Source organism: Heloderma suspectum, chromosome 10 (assembly GCF_057233095.1).
Source record: "Heloderma suspectum isolate Gila_16-S chromosome 10, 16-S_ref, whole genome shotgun sequence".
Classification (NCBI taxonomy): domain Eukaryota; kingdom Metazoa; phylum Chordata; class Lepidosauria; order Squamata; family Helodermatidae; genus Heloderma; species Heloderma suspectum.
The window spans coordinates 5,649,197-5,668,856 of NC_139467.1; the positions used below are offsets into that span (position 1 = coordinate 5,649,197).

General features: G+C 53.0%; 1 protein-coding gene across 1 annotated transcript in view; it reads right to left on the reverse strand.

Moving 5' to 3' along the window:
- Positions 1–1,753: 1,753 nt before the first annotated feature.
- The window catches only part of LOC146337526 (uncharacterized), a 33,886-nt gene continuing 15,979 nt past the window's right edge, over positions 1,754–19,660 (reverse strand). Inside the window, exons 4-15 of the mRNA XM_084814782.1 lie at positions 18,152–18,406; positions 16,910–16,970; positions 13,858–13,988; positions 12,933–13,052; positions 10,794–10,928; positions 9,105–9,218; positions 8,558–8,671; positions 8,368–8,414; positions 7,708–7,884; positions 6,855–6,996; positions 2,935–4,568; positions 1,754–2,851 (exon numbers count right to left, since the gene is read on the reverse strand). Coding sequence (XP_084670908.1) covers positions 4,213–4,568; positions 6,855–6,996; positions 7,708–7,884; positions 8,368–8,414; positions 8,558–8,671; positions 9,105–9,218; positions 10,794–10,928; positions 12,933–13,052; positions 13,858–13,988; positions 16,910–16,970; positions 18,152–18,406 — 1,652 coding nt within the window. The 3' untranslated portion in view covers positions 1,754–2,851; positions 2,935–4,212. The remainder of the gene's footprint in view (positions 2,852–2,934; positions 4,569–6,854; positions 6,997–7,707; positions 7,885–8,367; positions 8,415–8,557; positions 8,672–9,104; positions 9,219–10,793; positions 10,929–12,932; positions 13,053–13,857; positions 13,989–16,909; positions 16,971–18,151; positions 18,407–19,660) is intronic.

Below are 19,660 nucleotides of genomic sequence, written 5' to 3' on the forward strand. Positions count from 1 at the left end.
CGGAGACAGGTAGTTGGGCTTGTTGATGGTGGGGGTGGGGTCCTTGGCTCACCACCCCGCTTCTCTCTGCAAAGTGGCCCTCCTACCAAACTAGTTGCTCAGGAGAACTGTGCATGCTCAGGAGCTACTTTCCTCCATTGTAGAACGCTGCTGAATGCTGCTTGGAGCTTTGACCAGGCCCTTCTCCACAGGATTTTGAGTCAGGATCCTTCGGTTCAAGCGCCTACTAGAAACCAGTTCCACAATCCCAACCGGCACAGCAGTCATGCGATGGGCCATGAGGACTAGAAACTGGCTCTTTTGAACGTAACAAAAACGAAAGCGAGTATCGTTGGCACTGTGAGAAAGCACCTGCTTCTGGGCTCCAGGTGGCCAGATATTCTGAAACGTTCCCAGCCCCCTCAGGATGGCTTCATCCCCATCCCACACCTTCCGTTAGCCACTGGGGCCGGCAGCTGGTGTGCGGTGCACCCTGCGTTCCTGTTTGCAAGCAGCGTGCCCTGCCCATTTGGGCTGCGAGTCGAGGGGCCGCCCCCACCCAAGCACAGCCTCGCCAGGTTCTCAGAAGCCGAGCGCCCGGGACGAGGCAGGGAGGCAGGCTGCGGCCTGCTCCCCATCAGGGCTGCCATCTGTGTGCCACCTTGGCCGGCCACCAGCTCCTCCTCCAGCTACTGTGAGGAAGTGGGGGAGAGGGAAGCAGAGCAGGCTGGGTGCCAAGGGAGCCGATCCCCACATCCAGTGAGCAGCAGGCAGCCTGCGGGGGTTTCGCTCGCTGGGAAAAGGAAAGGAGGCTCCGTGCCGGCCTGGATTCATCAGCGGCTGGGACTCTGGGGTTGCCAGTCAAACCCGAACACGATTGCAATCCACAGGGAGGCCCGGCCCGCTCCCAGCACCATCTTGAGAGTTCGGCTTTGTGCATACCCCCGTCTAGGCGCATGCCGCTGAGGCCGGTGGTGTCACGGGAGACAAGGCTGCCGTTGGATCTGTGCCGCCCCCCCCCCGCCGATGCCCTTCCTGTGGGCGCTTGACCCCAGAGGGCTCACGTGCCTGGAGGGCACTGCTGCCCCACTTGCCCAGACGCCGGGCAACCGGGGGACTCACTCAGACCAGAGAGCATTAACAATGGGGCTGGTTCAGGGGTCACCTGCAGCGCCCAATTGGTGGGTCTTCCCCTTGGGATGGGGTGGGCACGTGGGGGCGGCAGGGAGATTACATAAACTCCAAAGAAAGGGACTTCTCCAGGAAGGGCTCCCCACTCACCCCCATCAGCATGACACTGTGTGTGTGTGTGTGTGTGTGCACATGCAAGAGAAAGAGTGTGTCTGTGAGATAGTGTGTGAGACTGTGTGTGTGAGAGAGACAGAGTGAGAGTGTGTGCACGTGCGTGACTGTGCACGCGCATGCGTGCGAGAGAGAGAGTAGTGCAGCCCTCGCCAAACTGCTGCCCTCTAGAGGTGTTGTCCATGTTGCCTGGGAATTGTGAGCATGGTAGCCCAACACATCCGGAGGGCACCCAGTTGAGGAAGGCTGGCATAGTACGGGGAGGGAGAGCTGGGGGCCACAGGGCGGTGCTGCAGCCACCAGGCCTGCAGGGGCCAAGGGGGGCAGGGGCAGGGCCAGCAGGGTTTCACTGGGCCCTATATGCGGCAGGACTCCGTGGCAGGAGCAGCCCATCCCCTGGGCGCTGTCCGCACTGCTCACGGACAGCCCACCCAGCCCCTGAATGAAACTTCTCGCCAACCAGAAATGAGGCAAATAAAATATTTACTCGTGGTTCATCAACCTGGCTCCTGGTACAAAAGGATCATCGATCATCATCTGGTATTCAGAAGATCAACAACAAAAAGGCAATAAAAGAAATCTTTACAGTATATTACAATTTAAATACATTCAGCTTGCTCCCAGCTGGGATTGGGGGCATCGTTACCTACCCATCCTCCTCCTCACTATTCCAGTTAGGATCTACGGGTTCTGTTTGATTCAGAGTAATTTATTAGGATTACTAATTATTATAATCCAAACTGTGCCCCATAGAATAAGAGTGGGTCACCCTTGTATTGTGCTCTGAGGGCAGAATCCTATGCACGTTTAGCCAGGAAAAAGTCCTACAACTCCCAGCACTCTCCAGCCAGCCTTTTTCCTGGCTAAACATGCATAGGATTGCACCTTAAATCTGCCTGCCTCTTCCCCACCCCAGTACAGGGCACTGCAGGGTCCCTTGGCTGCAAAGCCAGAAGCGAAAGATGGTTGTGAAGGGAGCAGCAGCAGTCCCAGCAAGACTTGCCCCAGGCCTCCTGAGAGGGTGGCAAGCAGAGCCTTGGCCCGTCACGTCCTCTTCTAGGCCGCCTTCTCTAACAAACCCCAGTCCTTGACCCACACTTTCAGAAACAGTGTTTGAATGTTCCCTTGACAGGGGCTGGGGCGGGGGGGGGGGTTGCCAGGGCTCACTGCGCATGATGGGATCACGGATGCCTTTGCGCGACTGGCGCAAGAAGTGGAGCCCCAGCCCTGATCAGACAAGGGGCCCAATCGAGGGCAGGCCGGGGGAGGCAAATTGCCAAGTTGCATCAGACCTGAACTGCCCCTTTGCCAGAGAGCCCCAACCAGGACCACTGGGGTCGACCAGAGAAAAAATAGGGCCGCCGGGCCATCACACACAACCGCTGCTGATTGTTCGCCATGGATGTGTCCTGCCTGTGTGCTTTGCAGCAGCCACCACGTCTGCCCAAGACAGGGCAGCCGGTCTAAACTACAAAACCATAAAAACCGGGTACCAATCACACTTTAAAAGGAAAATAACACAGCACCCAGAAACTCAAACTCCCACTGTGCCCCTTGGTCTAAGCCAGCCCTTCCCCAAACCTGGTGCCCTCCAGATGTGCAGTCCGACACATCTAGAGGACACCAGGTTTGGGGAAGGGCTGGTCTAAATACCCCATTCTGCATTTGGAACAGCACCCCATTACATTGCCTGGCAGTTAATCGGGCTTGAAATCTTCAGCCCTGGCTTGCTCCTCCCCAGATTTCGGTCTGCATGTTTTATGTCATTATAGATGGCTTTTTAAAAGGGGGGGTTGCTGAATGGGCCATTTTGATAAGGGGGTGAGGGTGGAGGGTCATGGACCCCCCTTCCCCTGCTGGTGAAGCTGGCAATGGGCCAGGGCCAAATGACATCAGTCCAGGAGCTGAATGTGCCCCGGAGCATGTCAGCTGCTGCTTCCTAGACAAGAGAGTTTTGTGGAGCTGAAAAAACCAGTAGCTACCAACAGCTATGGAGCACCGTCGTTCAAAAAGTTTAGAGGCCTCCGAGAAAGACTAGACTTTGGGGTCAAACAGCAGGAGAAAGCTTTGCCTTCATGCCTAGATGGACCTGGGTCTGATCCAGCAGGACAGATGTTTGTTTCTGCACCTGTGGAAAGAGGTGGTTGACACCGATGGCGCTGAGAGGCCTTTGGTGTGTCTCTTCTCAACACGCCCCTGCCCTTCCCGGCAGTGGTCGGTGACACCTGGCCAAGAGGCAATCCTCCACCCTAAGTGAGGGACGTACAGGCGGATCTTTGACATCTGTGTACCCAACTGTGCCACTTGAGACATTGCTTGTGACGTAGCCAGTCAGTGGCCAGATTGAAGCAGGTGTGGCTGAGTTCCTCCAAACACAGCTTTGCTTTAAATTCTTTCCCCCTTCCCTTGAGCCTTTTGGAAGCAGAAGCAAGGGCAAATGGCGACTTCCCAGCCCTCCAGCCAATCAGAACTCCAAGAAAGTCAGGCAAAGGAAGTTGGGGACGCCAACTCTTCCCGGCTTCCATATGGTCTTCACCAGACCAGGTTTAGTGGACAGGGGCAGGCATCGTTGCATCTGCAGAACTAGTTTCCCCAACTGATCTCCCTCAGAGATCATCCAGCAAGGCAGCCTGTTGAACATCAGCCTGGCAGTACATGGAGTTTCACAGATCCTGCCCTCCATTTTGGAGAGGGGCAAGGGAAAAGAAAAACTGACAGGGATCCAGTTCTCCCCTTCCAGGTCAGACCTGCAGCCAACGCTGTAGATGTTGCGAGCAACCTTGTGTAAAAGGCCGGAGAGTTCAATAAGGTGCTTGGGGTTCTTCGGCCCCTGATCCCCAGGCAGAGGGACTGCTGCACAGGGTCCGTGTCCCTCCCGGCCCCCTTTTCGCACACGCACACACGGCTGCTCTGCCACCTTCTCTCGCAAGGTCAGAGCAAAGGCCTTGACGGAGCAGTATTCAGTCGGTTCAGTTTAGCTCTCTCCTCGTTGGAGATGTCCGTCTTTGGGAGCCCGCCAGGGGGTCGCATGCCTGCCGGCAGCCCTGGCTTGGCCGCAAGCCCCTCCTCCCTCGGTCCTTGCTCGGCGTCGCCCTGGGTGAAGTTGCGGATGAGGCAAACGGCGGCGGGCTGCAGGCTGTTGTTGGTGGTGGACTCCAGAGGGCCTGGCGGGGTCCGCCGGGATCGGCGGTGAATCCAGAGCGACAGCAGTGCCAACACAGGAGTTGCCAGGACAAGGAGCAGAGCCAGCGGCAGCACCGTGGAGAGGAGGATCGCGCTAGCACCTACTAGAGGGGAGAGAGGGATGAGTGAGGCCTAGCCCCAAACCACCCCCAGCCCAGTTTGAACATCACAACAACCCAGTTAAAAAAACAACAACACCAAAACCCTGGGCTGTTGTGAACGAAGTGGGAGCGAGAGAGTGAGCGAGCGTCCTCGGTTTCCACTGCCCAGTTGCTCCCCCCAGGGCTAAGCAACTGAGGGGCATCCCATTTCTGGGTTGTTTATCATGATGTGCAAAGTGGGATTTCTGGGTTGTTGGGGAAGAGACAATCCAGTACTGCAACCACAGGTTACACCGCTGGGTTGTCTTTCCCCCACCAGAATGGTGCTTAGCAACCCAGCGATGGGGCATCCCTCAGTTGTTCTGCATCTCCCACGGGCAGCGGGAGCGCTCGGGTGACGAGGAACCAGCACGCTGCTCACTCCCGCTTTGTTCCCAACAACCCAGGATTGAGGAAAAACCTGGGCTCTTGTGACGTGCAAACCAGGCAACAAAGTCCTCAAGACCAGATCACCACCACCACCAACGGCTCTCTGTAGCCTTTCTCTCCTCATGCTACCATCCCAGACACTGCGCCTCTCAGTCCGCGCAGTGTAAGAACAGAAACCTGCCATGGCAGTTGCTCCATCCCCCACATGGCAACACGTATTGATTTCTGAGACGGACGGCTGTGCCCTGAGTTCCACTCCATAGCGCAGGGGCAGAGCGCCCGCTTTGCATGCCAAAGGACCTCGGATCCACCCTGTGCACTTCCAGGTGGGGCTGGAAAAGGCTTAAGACCCCCATGAGCCGCTGCCAGTCAGTGCAGCCCAGGCTACCCCAACTGGTGCCCCCCAGATGCTTTTCACAGCCACCCCCATCATCCCCAGTCAGCAGAGCCAATGATCCAGGATGATGGGAGTGGCAGTCCAAAAACATCTGGAAGGCACCAGGTTGGGGAAGGCTGGTGCGGATAAGCAGTGGGGAGCCTGGAGCCATCATTAATTAGTTTGGGTTCATTACGGTAGATTAGCATCTCAACTACATCCAGAAACACAGCAGTGCCATGAGGGCAGGACTTGAGGGCAGGGGTCCAGGGCTCCGCTTGGCAAAATGTGCAGGAGGACCCTTTCACTTTAGATGCGAGTACACACTCCCACCTAGAGAGGGCTGGGCACCGAGGGCATAGGGGAGCAATCCTATGCATGTTTAGGCAGGAAAAAGGCCTAAAACTCCCAGCAGGCCCCAGCCAGCCATGCTGCCTGGAGCATGCTGGGAGTTGCAGGGTGTTTTTTTCCGTCTAAGCATGCATAGGATTGTGCCTTAAGACCATTAAATCCAGAGTCTAACATTACCCAACCACACCATGGTAGGCAATGCTGAGCTAGATTGACCAATGCTCAGCCACGGTATAAAAATTTTCTTTAGGAAGGATGGTGGCTCAGTGGCAGAGCCTCTGCTTTGCATGCAGAAGGTGCCAGGTTTGATCCCTGGCATCTCAGCTGTTGTCGGGAGCTGCCCCTTTCCAGCACGCAACTCCTTTCCTGAGGGAGCTGCACGGCCGGCCTATTCGCCACTGGGCCAGGTTTAATGTTTTGGTACTAGTGTACAAAGCCCTAAACAATGTGGGACCAGAACACCTGAGAGAGCGCCTTCTCCCTTACCGACATGCCCGGTCACTGAGTCGCCAGAGGGCCTGCTCCTGGTGGATCCACATGGACCTGTGACTTGAATGGAGTCTACCAGAGAACAGCCTTCAGTGTGGTGGCTCCTGTCCTATGGAACTCCCTGCCTCTGGAGGTCAGGCAGGTGCCAACACTGCATTGTTTTCGGTGCCTCCTGAAAACAGCTCTTTTCCAGGAACCCTTCCTTGGCTGACCAACCTTGGTTTTATTGGCACTCCGTGTTTTTTTTAAAGAATAATTCTAATATGTTTCATTCTTCATCTTTTTACCTTTGTTCATTTTATCTCTTGATGTTCACCACTCCGGAATCTGTTTAGACGTGGAGTGGTATACTGATGTTGTAAATAAATAAATAATCTCCAATTAAGGGCCCTTTTAAAATGGCAAGCAGAGTCCAACAGACAGTGCCCTCTGAAGCAACCTTCCCTAAATATGTGTTGGACTACAACACGTGTGTCGGGGAAGGCTGGAATAGACAGGAGCTATGTTCAACGGACCCACGCTCTGACTCCGTATATCAAGGTAGCTCCATAAGTTATCCTTTCCTACAGCACTCTCAGCTGCCACCCCGGTAGCATCTCAGCTTTGGCGCAAATGCGGGCTCCATGCCAGCTCCTGGCACCCACCTTGACACATGCCGTCCAGGCAGGGCTCTTGCAGTTTCTGGCAAACGGCACCTTCCGGGCACGAGCAGACATAGCTGCCTTCTCCGCCCAGGCAGGAGGCACTGTCCGGACAAGGGTTCGGGGAGCAGAGATCCACGAAGACCTGCCGGATCAAGAGACAGGGACAACTGGAGGCCAGCATCAGGGCAGAAATACTCTGAACCGCCAGAGACATTTCTACAGACATCATCATAAGGAAGAGCAGCAAACTGCAGAAACCTGGAAGTTCTTTTTGTTCCCCCTTAAAGGCAGGGCCGTGTAAAGCTTGCATTGGAAACCTTCTGCGGCATAAATATTATGCAAAGGGAGCACATCTGCATGCATTTGCATAATTTATTCAGTTTACTGTGGTTGTGGGGAGGGGCAAAGGCCTCTGTATGGTACTGAAGACTCCCCCACCCCCCCAGTCCACTGGGAATTATGCTCAGCTTCTGAGACTTCACCAAACATTGTTCAAAGAGAGAGGGTGGGGGAGAGAGACAAAGAAAAAAAGAAAGGGGAGAGAGAAAGAAAAAAGAAAGGGGGAGAGAGAGGTTGGGGGGGGAGAGAGAGAGAGAAGAAAAAGGGGAGGGAGAGAGAGAGAAAGAAAGAAAGAAAAAAGAAAGAAAGAAAGAAGAGGGAGAGAGAGGGTGTGGGCAAGAGAGGGGGAAAAAAGAAATGGGGAGAGAGAGGGTAAGGGAGAAAGAGAAAGAAAAAAAGAAAGGGAGAGGGGGAGAGAGAGAGAGTTCATACAGCACTGCCTTAACTCCCTTGTTCTTCTAGGGAATCCAGGAGTCTCTTCCCCATAGAAGACCCATGCCTGGGGGACAGCTACCTCACAGCGGTTGCCGCTGAGCCCTGGAGGGCAGCTGCAGAGAAAGGTCCTGTTCTCGGTCTCCTGGCACAGTCCGCCGTGCAGGCAGGGGGCACCACTGCAGGCACTCAGCTCTGTCTCGCACTCCGCGCCTGCGTATCCCGCCGGGCAGGAGCAGCTGGGCCTGCCATCTTCCACCTGTTGGGAACAGTTAGGAGGAAGGAGGTGCGGGAAATGGCGCTGGGACACCTTCGAGGACAGTTGTGCAGGTGAGGGGATTTTGGGAAGTGCGGGCCAGTAGAAGAATGGGTGGGAAGGCCCAGCTCAAGACAGTTCACATAGGCCTCCCTCTGCCCGCCAGATGTTTTGGGCTTCAGCTCCAGCTAGCATGGCCAATGGCCAGGAATGCTGGGAGTTGTCATCCCAAACATTTGGAGGGCACCAGGCTGGGAGGGCTGGTTTATGGGCTGAATCCCCAGACTGCCATTTGGAAATAACAGCAGTGAGAAACCCAAGGAAGTCAATAAGGCCGTGGTGATGAAAACATCCCAGAGGTTTTGTTTGGTGCAGACTGGGGCACTTTTCTGAGCTAAGACAACTGTGTCCAATTCTTGATTTTTAAAAGAATTTATCTCATTCTCTCTCTCTCTCTCACACACACACATACACCCGCCCCCCTACCTGGCAGGTCCCTCCGTTGTGACATTGTCTCTGGCACGAGTTCTCTCCTATCCAGGAGGGAGAGGAAAAAAGAGGGGTGTAAAAGACAGAGAATTATCTGTAGTCCCAATTCGGGGCCAGGGCCGCATGGGTCCAGGCTTAGCAACACCCTGATTGTCGTCATGCCCCATTGGTGCCCCCCCGCTCTTACTGAGATTGCAGTTTCGTCCTGTCCAACCTTCCAGGCAGTCACAGAAATAGCCCCCAATGAGGTTTTTACACCCCCGGGCATGGAGGCATGGGTTCTTCTGGCACTCATTAACATCTGGAATAAAGAAACACGAGACAAGTTCTGCTGGATCCTTCTAGCACCTAGAAGGAGGGTGAGCAGAACACTAAGCAAGGGGTAATCCCTCCTGTTAGCTCCGATTTATTCAGAACAATAATCCTAGTAGCAGTCATGGCCAAGAAGGACTCTGAACATAGAATGCACATCCTCCCCTAGCTAAATCTGGCAATTCTACTATGAGGTGACAGAATGAGCACAAACATTCTAACTTCCAAGGAGGAAGAGTCAGCCTCAGAATGCTGACAAACAGGGCAGCTGCAGGAAGAGAAAGTGGGAGGTCAGTTTGGTAGCAGGGGGGAAAAAACTCACACAGGGCCAAGGAAGAGGAGGGGTGTGGGGTGCTGGAGAGCTGGGAGACAGAACGGCTCAGCACCACAGCATGTCATGCAACAAAGGACGAATGCCTCACCAATCTGGCAGGTCTTCCCCATCCACTGAGGTGGGCAGATGCACTTGAAGCTGTCTGGGAGGTCTCTGCAACTCCCTCCATGACTGCAGGGCTTTGAGAGACAGGCAGTCACCTCTAGGGGAAGCAAAACATGTTTTGCAGTTAGAAGGATCAGCTGCAACAGCGGTTCAGGGATGGCTTCTAAAGGCGCAGTCCTATGCATGTTGAGACAGAAAAAAGCCCTACAACTGGGAGTTGTAGGGTTTTTTTCTGTCTCAACATGCATAGGACTGCACTTTAAGTTCTTGACTAACACCAACAAGAGCAACTACGAAGCCATCTAAGGACAAGTGGTCGTTACCACTTCTGGTGGCAAGGATGAACTCTCTAACTCAGAGGTGGGGAACAGGTGGCCCTCCAGATATTGCTGGACTATTGTCCTTGACCATTGAGCATACTGGCTAGGGCTGAAGGAGTTGTAGTCCAAGAACATGGGGAGGGCCGCAGGTTTCCCAGTCCTGTTGTAAGTGAATTAATACAGCACCCAGCAGAGTACAGAACTGCAGTTCTGCCAGAAATCACATCAAAGGACTCCAAATGCAATATCTAGCAGGCTTAGGAAAAACACATACACACACACAGAGGTATCATCACTTTTCAAGATTCTAACCCTCATGGTTACAGAGAAAAACCTCAAACCACACAGTAAGCTTCTAGACTCTTGCCACAATAAATGTCTTAGTCTTTAAGATGCCCCAGGACTCTCTTTCTTGTTGGCTGAAATGCTTGTTGGGTAGTTGGGCTTTTTTGCTACAAGAGAAACAAACGTGGCTTCAACATTTTGAACATTTTCCATTCAGTTTTAAAATTTGCAGAATTTGAGCATTCACAAGTACAGAAGCAGCTTGCCCTACATTTCTCCTCACCCCACCCATTATACACACATTTCTATTAAATGCTACATTTGCTCATTTCTGTATTTGAAAAATGACAGCGCTAACACACACATTTCTTCCCCAGAACATGAAGCACGTTCTCTTAAAAAAAGGATGACGCTGTCCTCATGATCTGAAATGAAAAAAGTCGTGTGGCACCTTAAAACATCCTTATCTGGCCTCGTAGACCCCAGCTGTGTTGGAATGCAACTCCCATCATTCCCAGCCAGTTGTGGTCCAACACATCTGGAGGGCACCACCTTGGGAAGGCTGCCTTAGGAGCACAATCTCGTGCATGTTTAGACAGAAAAAAGTCCTACAACTCCCAGCATGCCCCTACTACCCATGCTGGCTGGGGCATGCTGGGAGTTGTAGGACTTTTTTCTGTCTAAACGTGCATAGGATTGCACCCTTAAAGACTAACAAATTTACTATGGCATAATCTTTTGTGGGCCAGAACGTACTTCAGCTAATGTGGTAGTCTTGATGTAAGACTCTTGGCTGTTTTTTGCTGCAACAGACTAACATGGGCTTCCCCTCTGGAAAACATTTGAAATGTTAGACTGATAAAATATGCATGCAAACTTAAAATTTCAGACCTTCTCCTCTCTGGAAATTGCATGGGGTTCCCCAGACTAGCAAAAGCACAAATCTGTGTGTGGCGGGGCGGGGGGGAGACTGGCTCCAAAGCACCAATGGGACCAGACATTCACATCCCTCTCTCTTTCCCTTCCCTGCCCTCACTCCCAATTCCCCCAAGCTGGAAACCACTTACCATTCTGACATGACTCCCCACTCCATCCTGGGGTGCAAACACACCGGGATCCGGATGGGCTTTCAAAGCACTTTCCACCATTGGCACAAAGCTCAGAAGCACAAGTCAATTCAGTGACAGGTAATGGAAGAAGAGCTGAAGGTGGAAGATATCAACAGGAGACGGCACCGGGCTTTCAAAAAAGCTTTGCAAATGAGTCCACACAAATTACTAGCCCACAAAAAGGTCAGCTAGCTGCACACCTTTTTTAACCATTGGCTGGCATCAAAGACAAAGGAACCCACTTTCCACAAAGCTTTTCTGTCCGCCTGGCAATAGGGAGGAGTGAGAAGGCTGTGGCTCAGTGGTAGAGCCCTTGCTTTGCATGCATTTGGCATCTCCAGAAGGGCTGGAAATATTTTTGCCTGGAGAACTGCTGCCAGTCAATGTTGGCAGTACTAGACTAGATGGACCCATGGTCTGACTCAGTAGAAGGCAGCTTCCTACTTTCCTAGAAAAGTGTTTGGGCTGACTTTCCGCAGAAAAATGCAAATATTCAAGAAAAGGGCAAACAAAAATGCATCTATCAGGCAGCAAAAGTATGCACAAAATACATTCTATTAGGGTAGAATCGCTTGCAAAAATTGTGCACACCAGGAAAAGTACGTGTGCGTGTGCGTGTGTATATATGTATATGTATATGTATATATATATATATGTGTGTGTGTGTGTGTGTATATATATATATATATATATATTAATTATATATTAGATGTATACATGCATATATAAGGTGTATATATTAGAAGAGGTGCACACAAAAATGCATACGAATTTTCATGAAGGCTTTTTTTCAGCTGAATCCGCAAACTGATGTGGAACTGGGCTGAAATGAAATGATGTTGGGAAAATGAGAAACTGAACAAAACTGGAACCAACAGACTCACCCATCCCTTCTGGGATGCCACCATCTTCCAAAGAGACACCATACTTGCCTCCTCACATCCACAAGCCCACCCACCCCCGCCTCCCTTTAACTATGAAGTCCCACTCTTCTTCCAGATCTGGAAGAAGAACCATGGTGGTCCTAACGCATTGCTCCCCCTCTAAGCGCTCTACTCTGCTTCCCACCCAGGGATGGAAAAAGAACCCCGGTGTCCTGCCTTCCTCCCCTCCCCTACCCTCCCCACTCCATCTGTGCCCCCTGCTTCCCCTCCTGAAATGGAGGCTGGAGTCATTTTCCTTCCCGCACACTACTGTTCTGACCCCGTCACCCTCCAACTCTCTGTACCAGACCAACTCCTAATTTCCAGTGACCCGCATCATACAGCTGAAAAAACAGTTCCAAAGAAAGGAGTAAAAGGAGGGGGTTTGCCCTACCCTGAAAACCAAAGCTTTGCAGCTACAGATGGAAAGGATGGAAAACCTGGGCGCTTCCTGACTTCTATGCCACTGTTCAAAAAGTTATTTACCTTCAGGGGCCCAAACCAAATAGCCCATGATCTGCAATTCTTCCCCCAGAATCCTTTGCAAGTGGGCATTTTATTTACCACTTTTCGATCTCACATGCTCCCCCAAGAAGTGAGGGTCATTTACACAGGAGTGGGTAGCTCATTTTAGCTTTGCAACAGTCCTGCGTGGGAGGTTAGGCTGAAAGATGGTGGCCAGCTCAGGGGGCTCGCTGGCCAAGTGGGGATTTGAACCCCTGTCCAACTCTGACCCTCTAGCTCAGGGGTGTTTAACCTCTTTGAGTTTGAGGGCCGAATTCCATTTTAAAGAAGCCTAAGGCCTTCACTGCTAGTGACCCAGCCTCAGGAGAGGCATTTCAACCTTTTAGAATGGGGGAAAAACTGCAGAAAAGCCAGGAAACCACCAAACGATTGTGAGTCAGGGGAAAGAGGGCAGGACAAGTGGAACGGGGGCTGGCCACCTGGGGAGCACCAGAGGGCTGGACTGGCAATCCTGAAGGGCCACATCTGGCCCCCAGGCCTGAGTTTCTGCAGCAATGTTCTATCCACTACGCCGCAAAAGTCTCAGCAAGCTTCCACCACCCCAAAATCCTTTGCAGCACTGCAAAGGATTCTGGGAGCGTTATGCTCATCATATGCAACGCAATGGTTTAGGGCAGAATTTTCCTTGTGTCAGCGACCTGCTGCTCACCGTTCTCACAGTTCCGGCCGTGAAAACCCTCGCGACAGAGACACTCGTACTCGTTAGGCTCCTTGTTGGCACAGGTGCCGCCATTCTTGCACGGACGGTGCGATCCACAGTAGTTCAGATCTGGGCGAGGAGAAAAGCAAAGTTGTTTCCTTGGCTCCAGTAGGTCCCCATGGCCACAATGCAGCCCCCAAGGTCAAATTGCCCAGATTTGGGGGCCTCCCAGTTCTCTCAACGCAGTTGCCAGCTCCTCACGCAGAGACGGCAGCTGTTGATTATTTATTTATAACAATGTTTATCCTGCTCCACAGCCAAATGATTTCCAGCGTGACTTACATACAGTAAGTATAACTAGACCTTCCCTGCCCACAGGCTTACAATCTAAAAAGACACGACACACAAGGAAAAATGGATGGAGAGGGGAGCAGAAAACAAGGAAGCAGTCTTTCCAAAGGGCTGGAGGAATGGGCTCTCCCTCTGTTACACCCTGCTGGAATGGCTGCTGCTGGTGATATTTGGCAGGATAACGTGGGCAGCAAAGGGGACTGTTGTTTCCCACAGCTGTTCTGCAGCAGTCCACTCGCCTCCCTGCCCCTCTCACTTCCTGCGGGGCAAGACCGGAGTCCTTATTGCAAGAGTAGGCAGAGAGAAGAACAGGGCAGCCGTAGCACAGGAGTACGTAGGGGGACACCATTCCCAGACGTGGCCTCGCTGCCCCGGAGGTGCTTTAAGCAAAGGCTGCCATCTCCAGGACAGAAACTGGCAACAGTCCTACGTTTCGCCTTATGCCCTCGCCAAGGGAAAGTTTACAGTGCTGCCTCGAAAAGCTTTTACCACAGAGCAGCAGCCTGGGGGAAGTTATAGACTGGCCCATTTCTCGAGGCTGCAAAGCCGCCTCCCACCAAGCCCGCTCAAAGCAGGGACTCACCCTTGTCACACAGAAGGCCTCCCCAGTTGGTCTCACAGTCGCACTTCCACGGCTCGGTGCAGGTCCCATGAACGCAACCTGGAAAGAGGATGCATTGGTCGCAGAGGAGACCTGTCCAGCCATAATGGCACCTGGGGAAGAAGGAAGGAAGGAAGGAAGGAAGGAAGGGGAATGTTCACTGGTGGTGCAAGACAGCAGTTAGGAGCAGGAGCCGTGAGACACAAGCCGGCTATCTCCCTGTTCTGATCTGAGCCAAGGCCTGCACTCATCAGGTGGCTGTTAAATACTCAACAGGGAATCCAAAGCACTCATCCACAAAGGGGAGTGCCCACTGCAGCTCTGCACGAGTCACTGTTCTGATCTTCAGCCTCCACTAGGACTGGACAATTTGGGGTGTGGGGTGAGGAAGTTTGCAGATGGGCCCAAGTTATTCAGGGTAGTCAGAACAAAAAGGGCTTGCAAAAAGCTCCAGGAAGCTCTCTCCAAAACTGGGGGAACAGGCAATAAAATGGCAAATGCACTTCAATATAAGTCAGCGTAAAGTGATGCACAACGGGGCACAAAAATCCTAACTTCACCTATACGCTGATGGGGTCTGAGCTGGCAGTGACTGACCAGGAAAGAGATCCTGGGATTGTGGAGGATAGTGTGATGACAACATGGATCCAGCATGTGATGGCTGCGAAAAAGGAAAGTCCATGTTGGGGATCATTAGGAAAGGAATACAAAATAAGGCTGCCAATATCTTAACTGCTTTGTATAAATCTATGGTGTGACCACACTTGGAATACTATCTAGACTTCTGGTTGCTGAGCTGTAAAAGGTGCAGAAAAGGGCAATTCAGATGATCAAGCGGCTGGAACAACTCCCCTATAAAGGAAAGTTACAAGGAAAAGGTTGAGTAAGGGGGAGTGGGGGAGAGACATGATAAGAGTGTGTAAAATTATGCAGTGTATTATGTCTCTCATCATACTAAAACCCAAATGGGTCATCTCCTGAAGCTGATTGGTGGGGGATTCAGGACAGATCAAAGGACGTCCTTCTTCAGATAGCACATCCTGATGGTCACCAACTTGGACGGCTTTAAAAGGGGATTAGGCAAATTCACGGAAGAGGAAGAGGAGGTCTATCAAGAAGGCACTTCTATATGTCCAGAGGTCCTAGTAATCCCAGCTGTTACAGAGCATCAACGAGGGAAGGCTCGTCTGGCTTTGAAGTCCCACTTTTGAGCTCTCTAGAAGATCTGGCTGGCTGATGTCGGAAACAGGATGCTGGATAAAATGACCCTTTGGTCTGACCCAGCTAAGCTCTTCTTACATTCTTAGACTCGCAGACTTCCCTAACCAGCCACCCTCCACATGTTCTGGACTACAGCTCCCACCATCCCCAGCTGGACATGATGGGAGTTGCAGTCCAAAACGCTGCAGGCACAGATCCCATTTAGCACTCCTGGCTAACAGCCGTTGCTCAACTTTTCCATTAAGGGTCACAGCCTCTTTGGCATGGAGAAGGCCCCTGGGCCCCACCTAGGCGTGGGGGTGTTATGGGGCAGCCAGTCAGCTTTCAGCTTTTGTCCACCAGGGCCTGGGTGGCCCTGTAACCCCGTTTCCTCACTCATCACCACACCCCATCCTTATCAGCCGTGGCATCCAGCAGTGATATAATTTTCCTGGCTGGGAGCCCATGCTTCCCTATACTCCCAGCTGGGTTGGGCTGGCTGTTTGGCTGCCCAAGGGCATTGCCCCCACCACTGAGATGAGCTGCCCGGCTTCCACTTGTTGAGATTTGCCCTCAAACGGGCTCCTCTGTGTGTGCGGGCGGGAGGGGAGAAGTGGGGAGAAGTGGAAAGCAGGGGGAAAGAGAGACAAGCAATTAAATGCTTGAAATCTGTTATGTATACACAGTACTGAATGGTACTTCTTTTGCACTTCGCACTAGAAATGCTGACAGCACTAGTGCCATATATATATATATCATTTTTAAAAAATACACTGAAAATGTTAGGGGAAGGAATAATGGTACTGCTATCAAGCAAGGTAATTACCCTTTCCCTAATATTTTGTTTAGGTGAAGAGCTAAAGATGTTTCTTCAGCAGGCTAGAAGATTCATTTTTATATTTTTTAGTGAGCATTGATGGCTGGTGGCTCCTGGCTACCACACGTGTGCCCACACACCAGCTGCATGGTTGGGGCTAGAGAGGAACTTTGACATTTTTTAATACAGCCAGCAAAGAGGTCTCGAGTTTCTGCAGCTTGGTGGTGTTCTTCAAAGGCACGCTGTCTGCTTGCAGAGGAATTGAGGCGGCTTTCAAAACAAACACTTCTTTTCTGAGGTGCCCTCCTGCATTTTTCCCCATGAATATTTGTAAATGAACAGATATTACACAAAAAGTCACCAATCGTATCCTCTCAAAAGAAAAGTGACCCTGTGTGTGCGTGTGCATGCGCACACGTGCGTTGGGGTGGGTTCCCCTAAAACATCCGATCATTGAGGTACATGGACAGCCATGAAGCAATACAATTCAGCTCCTAGCAATTTCACATTTGTTTCTATGGCAGAGAACCAGTGTGGGGCAGTGGATCAAGTGCTGGACTAGGCCCAGCTTGCTGGGGGACCTCAGGCTGGCTGCCATCTCTCAGCCTAACCTCCCTCACAGGGTTGTTGTGAGGATAAAATGGTGTGTGTCGGGGCGGGGGGGGGGAGAACTGGATATGCTGCCTTGGAAGAAAAGAGGGATAGAAACACAACTGGGAAGCAAGCATGCAAGGAAGGAAATTGCTCCTACCAATTTATGATTGCTAGACTCAAGGTCCAGAGGTGCCCACTGCTGTCTGCCCAGAGATCATACTGGGATACTGTCTGCCCAGAGATCATACTGTCTGCCCAGAGATCATACTGTCTGCCCAGAGATCATACTGGGATACTGTCTGCCCAGAGATCATACTGTCTGCCCAGAGATCATACTGTCTGCCCAGAGATCATACTGTCTGCCCAGAGATCATACACCCCACCCCATCAATGTCTTCAGGGTCCCCCAACGCTCATGCTTACCTGCACTCGCCGGGTTCCTCGCAAAACCCATGTGCCTCGTGACATCCCTGGCGGCAAATTGCTGCAAGAAACCAAGAAGGGGAGCATTGTAACCTCAGGCTGAGGATCCAGTTCAGGGGGCCGGCTGCTAGCAAATCATACTGCCCTACGGGGACCCCCTTTCCCCGCCCCCGCCCCAGGTATGAGGTTAGGGAGATGCAGAAAGGGGAGGGCTCTCTAGGGGAGAGGAGGCTTGACTGCACGGGCAATGGAGGCTGGTGGCTCCAATGTCAGTGCGGAGGTGAATCCTCTCTGGGTTTGTCAGAACCAGCCAGAACCCTAAAGGAGCCATCCAAGGCGCATCCAAGGCGCAGATTCACCGCCCCACTGACATCAGAGCCACCAGCCTCCACTAGGTTTAGCTGCTGGCAGTAAAAGCTTTAAGCTAAATTATGGAGGCATTTCTGCTCCTCCCCTTTTGTCTTTGGCCCCGCCCACCATAGAGACTCAACGCCCTGGTCTAGCAGCTAGATCAAAGGAAACGTTATCCGGACTCCTGGGTTCTGTTTCCAAACTTGAGGTGGGGGGGGGGGAGTGCATCCATTATCTCAACCTCTCTTACATCTCATCTTCCACATAACTTGAGGGGCTTAGAAGCTAGAATTCCACGCAGGGGAGATACAAGGGGAGGAGGAGGAGGGCATGGAAGGGCTGGAGAGGGGAAGAATCTATGTCTCTTCCTTGGGGCGGATCCAGGAGGATCCAGGGACAACAAGGTTCGGCCAAAGGCTTCGCCAGGGAGTGGCTGGGGGGCTTTGAGGGGGGGCGTGAAGGGAGAGGCGAACCAGGGAGTCAGTTCCAGGCCTGAGCGCCAGCATGGGAGGCTTCGGGGCGGGGGGATCGGGGCCCAGCCGCTAGGGTTTCATACCCAGCTTTGGCATTGCGCTGGGCGAGATATTCAGAGGCGGCTGGGTGCCTCGAGGGCTGTTCCCAGTTGCAGGCAAGGAGCTGGCTGCAGGGCTTAAGAAAGGAGGGGCGGGGAGGGTGAGGCAGGTCTTAGGAGCCTTTCCCGGTTTTTTTTGATGCGGCACGAGGACGGGTTAACGGAAGAACCGGAAGCCGTCCCCATTTCGGGATAGGAAGTGTCGCCTAGCGGATGGAGCCGCAAACGGCGTGGCGGGGCTCCCGAGGCGCCGCCCCTCCCCGGGCCCCACTCTGCCCTCTCGTCCTCTCCCCGCCTCCGCCGGACGCCCCGGGACATACCCCGCGTGCACTCGTCTCCCGTCCAGCCGTCCAGGCAGACCTTGCTGCCCACCGCGTCGCAGCCGTGGTGCCCAAAGAAGTCGTGGCGGGGCCGGCACAGGCGGGTGCAGGCCGGGCCGTAGTAGTGCTCCTGGCAGCGCACGCGCACCCGGTAGTCCAGCGAGGCGGCGCGGCCGTGGTGCCACAGGCCCTGCCAGCCCTCGCCCGGGTTCAGCATGCCCGAGCGCGTCGCCCTCTCCATCAGCTGTCCCGCTCCTGCGAAGAGAGGGCGCGGGGCGGCGCCGGCTGGGTACCGCGCGCTGCTGGCTCAGGCCGCAGCGCGCCCGTGGCGGGGCGGCCCTCCAGCCCAGCCCAGCCCACCCCAGCCCAGCCCAGCCGGGGCGGATTTCGCTGCCGCTCCCGGCCAGCCGGCGTTCGCGGACAACGCGCCTCTTGGCTAGGGATGCGGGCAGACGGGATGCAGCCCGTTCCGCCCGTGTTTTGCGGATGGTCGGGCGCCTTTCATTCCGGCGGCCGCTCATCGACGGAACCAATTTCTTTCAGGTTCCGAATTTGCGCAGATCCACATGTGCACAAGTCTACGCGTGCAAAAATGCCCAAATCTCCTCCCCCCCCCGAGCATTTTCATGCTTTAGCCCATGGGGGAAATGTGCATTTTGGGCAGTTGCCGGGGGGGGGGGGGATTTTTCTATTACTAAATTTGGTAGAATTCTGAAAACTTAAAAAAACAGTCCGCAAGTCTGCAGAATCCATCCGACTGGGGAAAAGCCGGTCCACTGTGGAATTTGCAGGTTGGATTCATAAAAATCTGAAGTCGTTTGATTCTGTTGTGGATTTCGCTGACACCCCTACTCTTAATCCTCCTTGTGTCCCAGTACTGGGGAAAAGGTGGGGTATAAATAAATATAACAACAACAACATGAAAGTTCCAGTTCTTACATGCCACAGGCAAGCAAGTGAATAACTGTTTATGAGCTTGGCCCAAAACCCAGCGCTCTGAGATCCTAAATGCAACTCAGTGGTAAAGAAAAGGCTCTCGGCACATGCTCAGAGCACACGCTTCTTCCTAATCATGCATCGAGAGCCAGCGGGACGTAGTGGTTAGAGTGTGTCAGACCTGGACTCGGGAGATCTGGGTTCTCATCCCCACTTGCCCATGAAGCTCCCTGCGTGACTTTGGGACTGCCCCTCAGCCTAACCTACCTCCCAAGGTTGTTGTGAGGATAAAATGGGAGAGGAGGAGGACCACGTAAGCTGCTGTGGGCTCCTTGCAAGAGGAAGAAAGGCGGGAAAGAAGTGTAATAATAAATCCGGTCAGCAACTAGTTTTGCCCCTTGCAGAAGGGGAAATGGCAGGTCGTGCTGTCCACCTGCCACAAAACGTTACTCCAGTGGCTTGTGACCTGTTTGCCACAGGTGCCCTCTGTCCACACCTCTCTTTTGCTGGGGATGAGAGACAGGTTCGGCAGAAGTTGCTGATCCCTGAATGTGTACACCAGCTTTCTCCAAC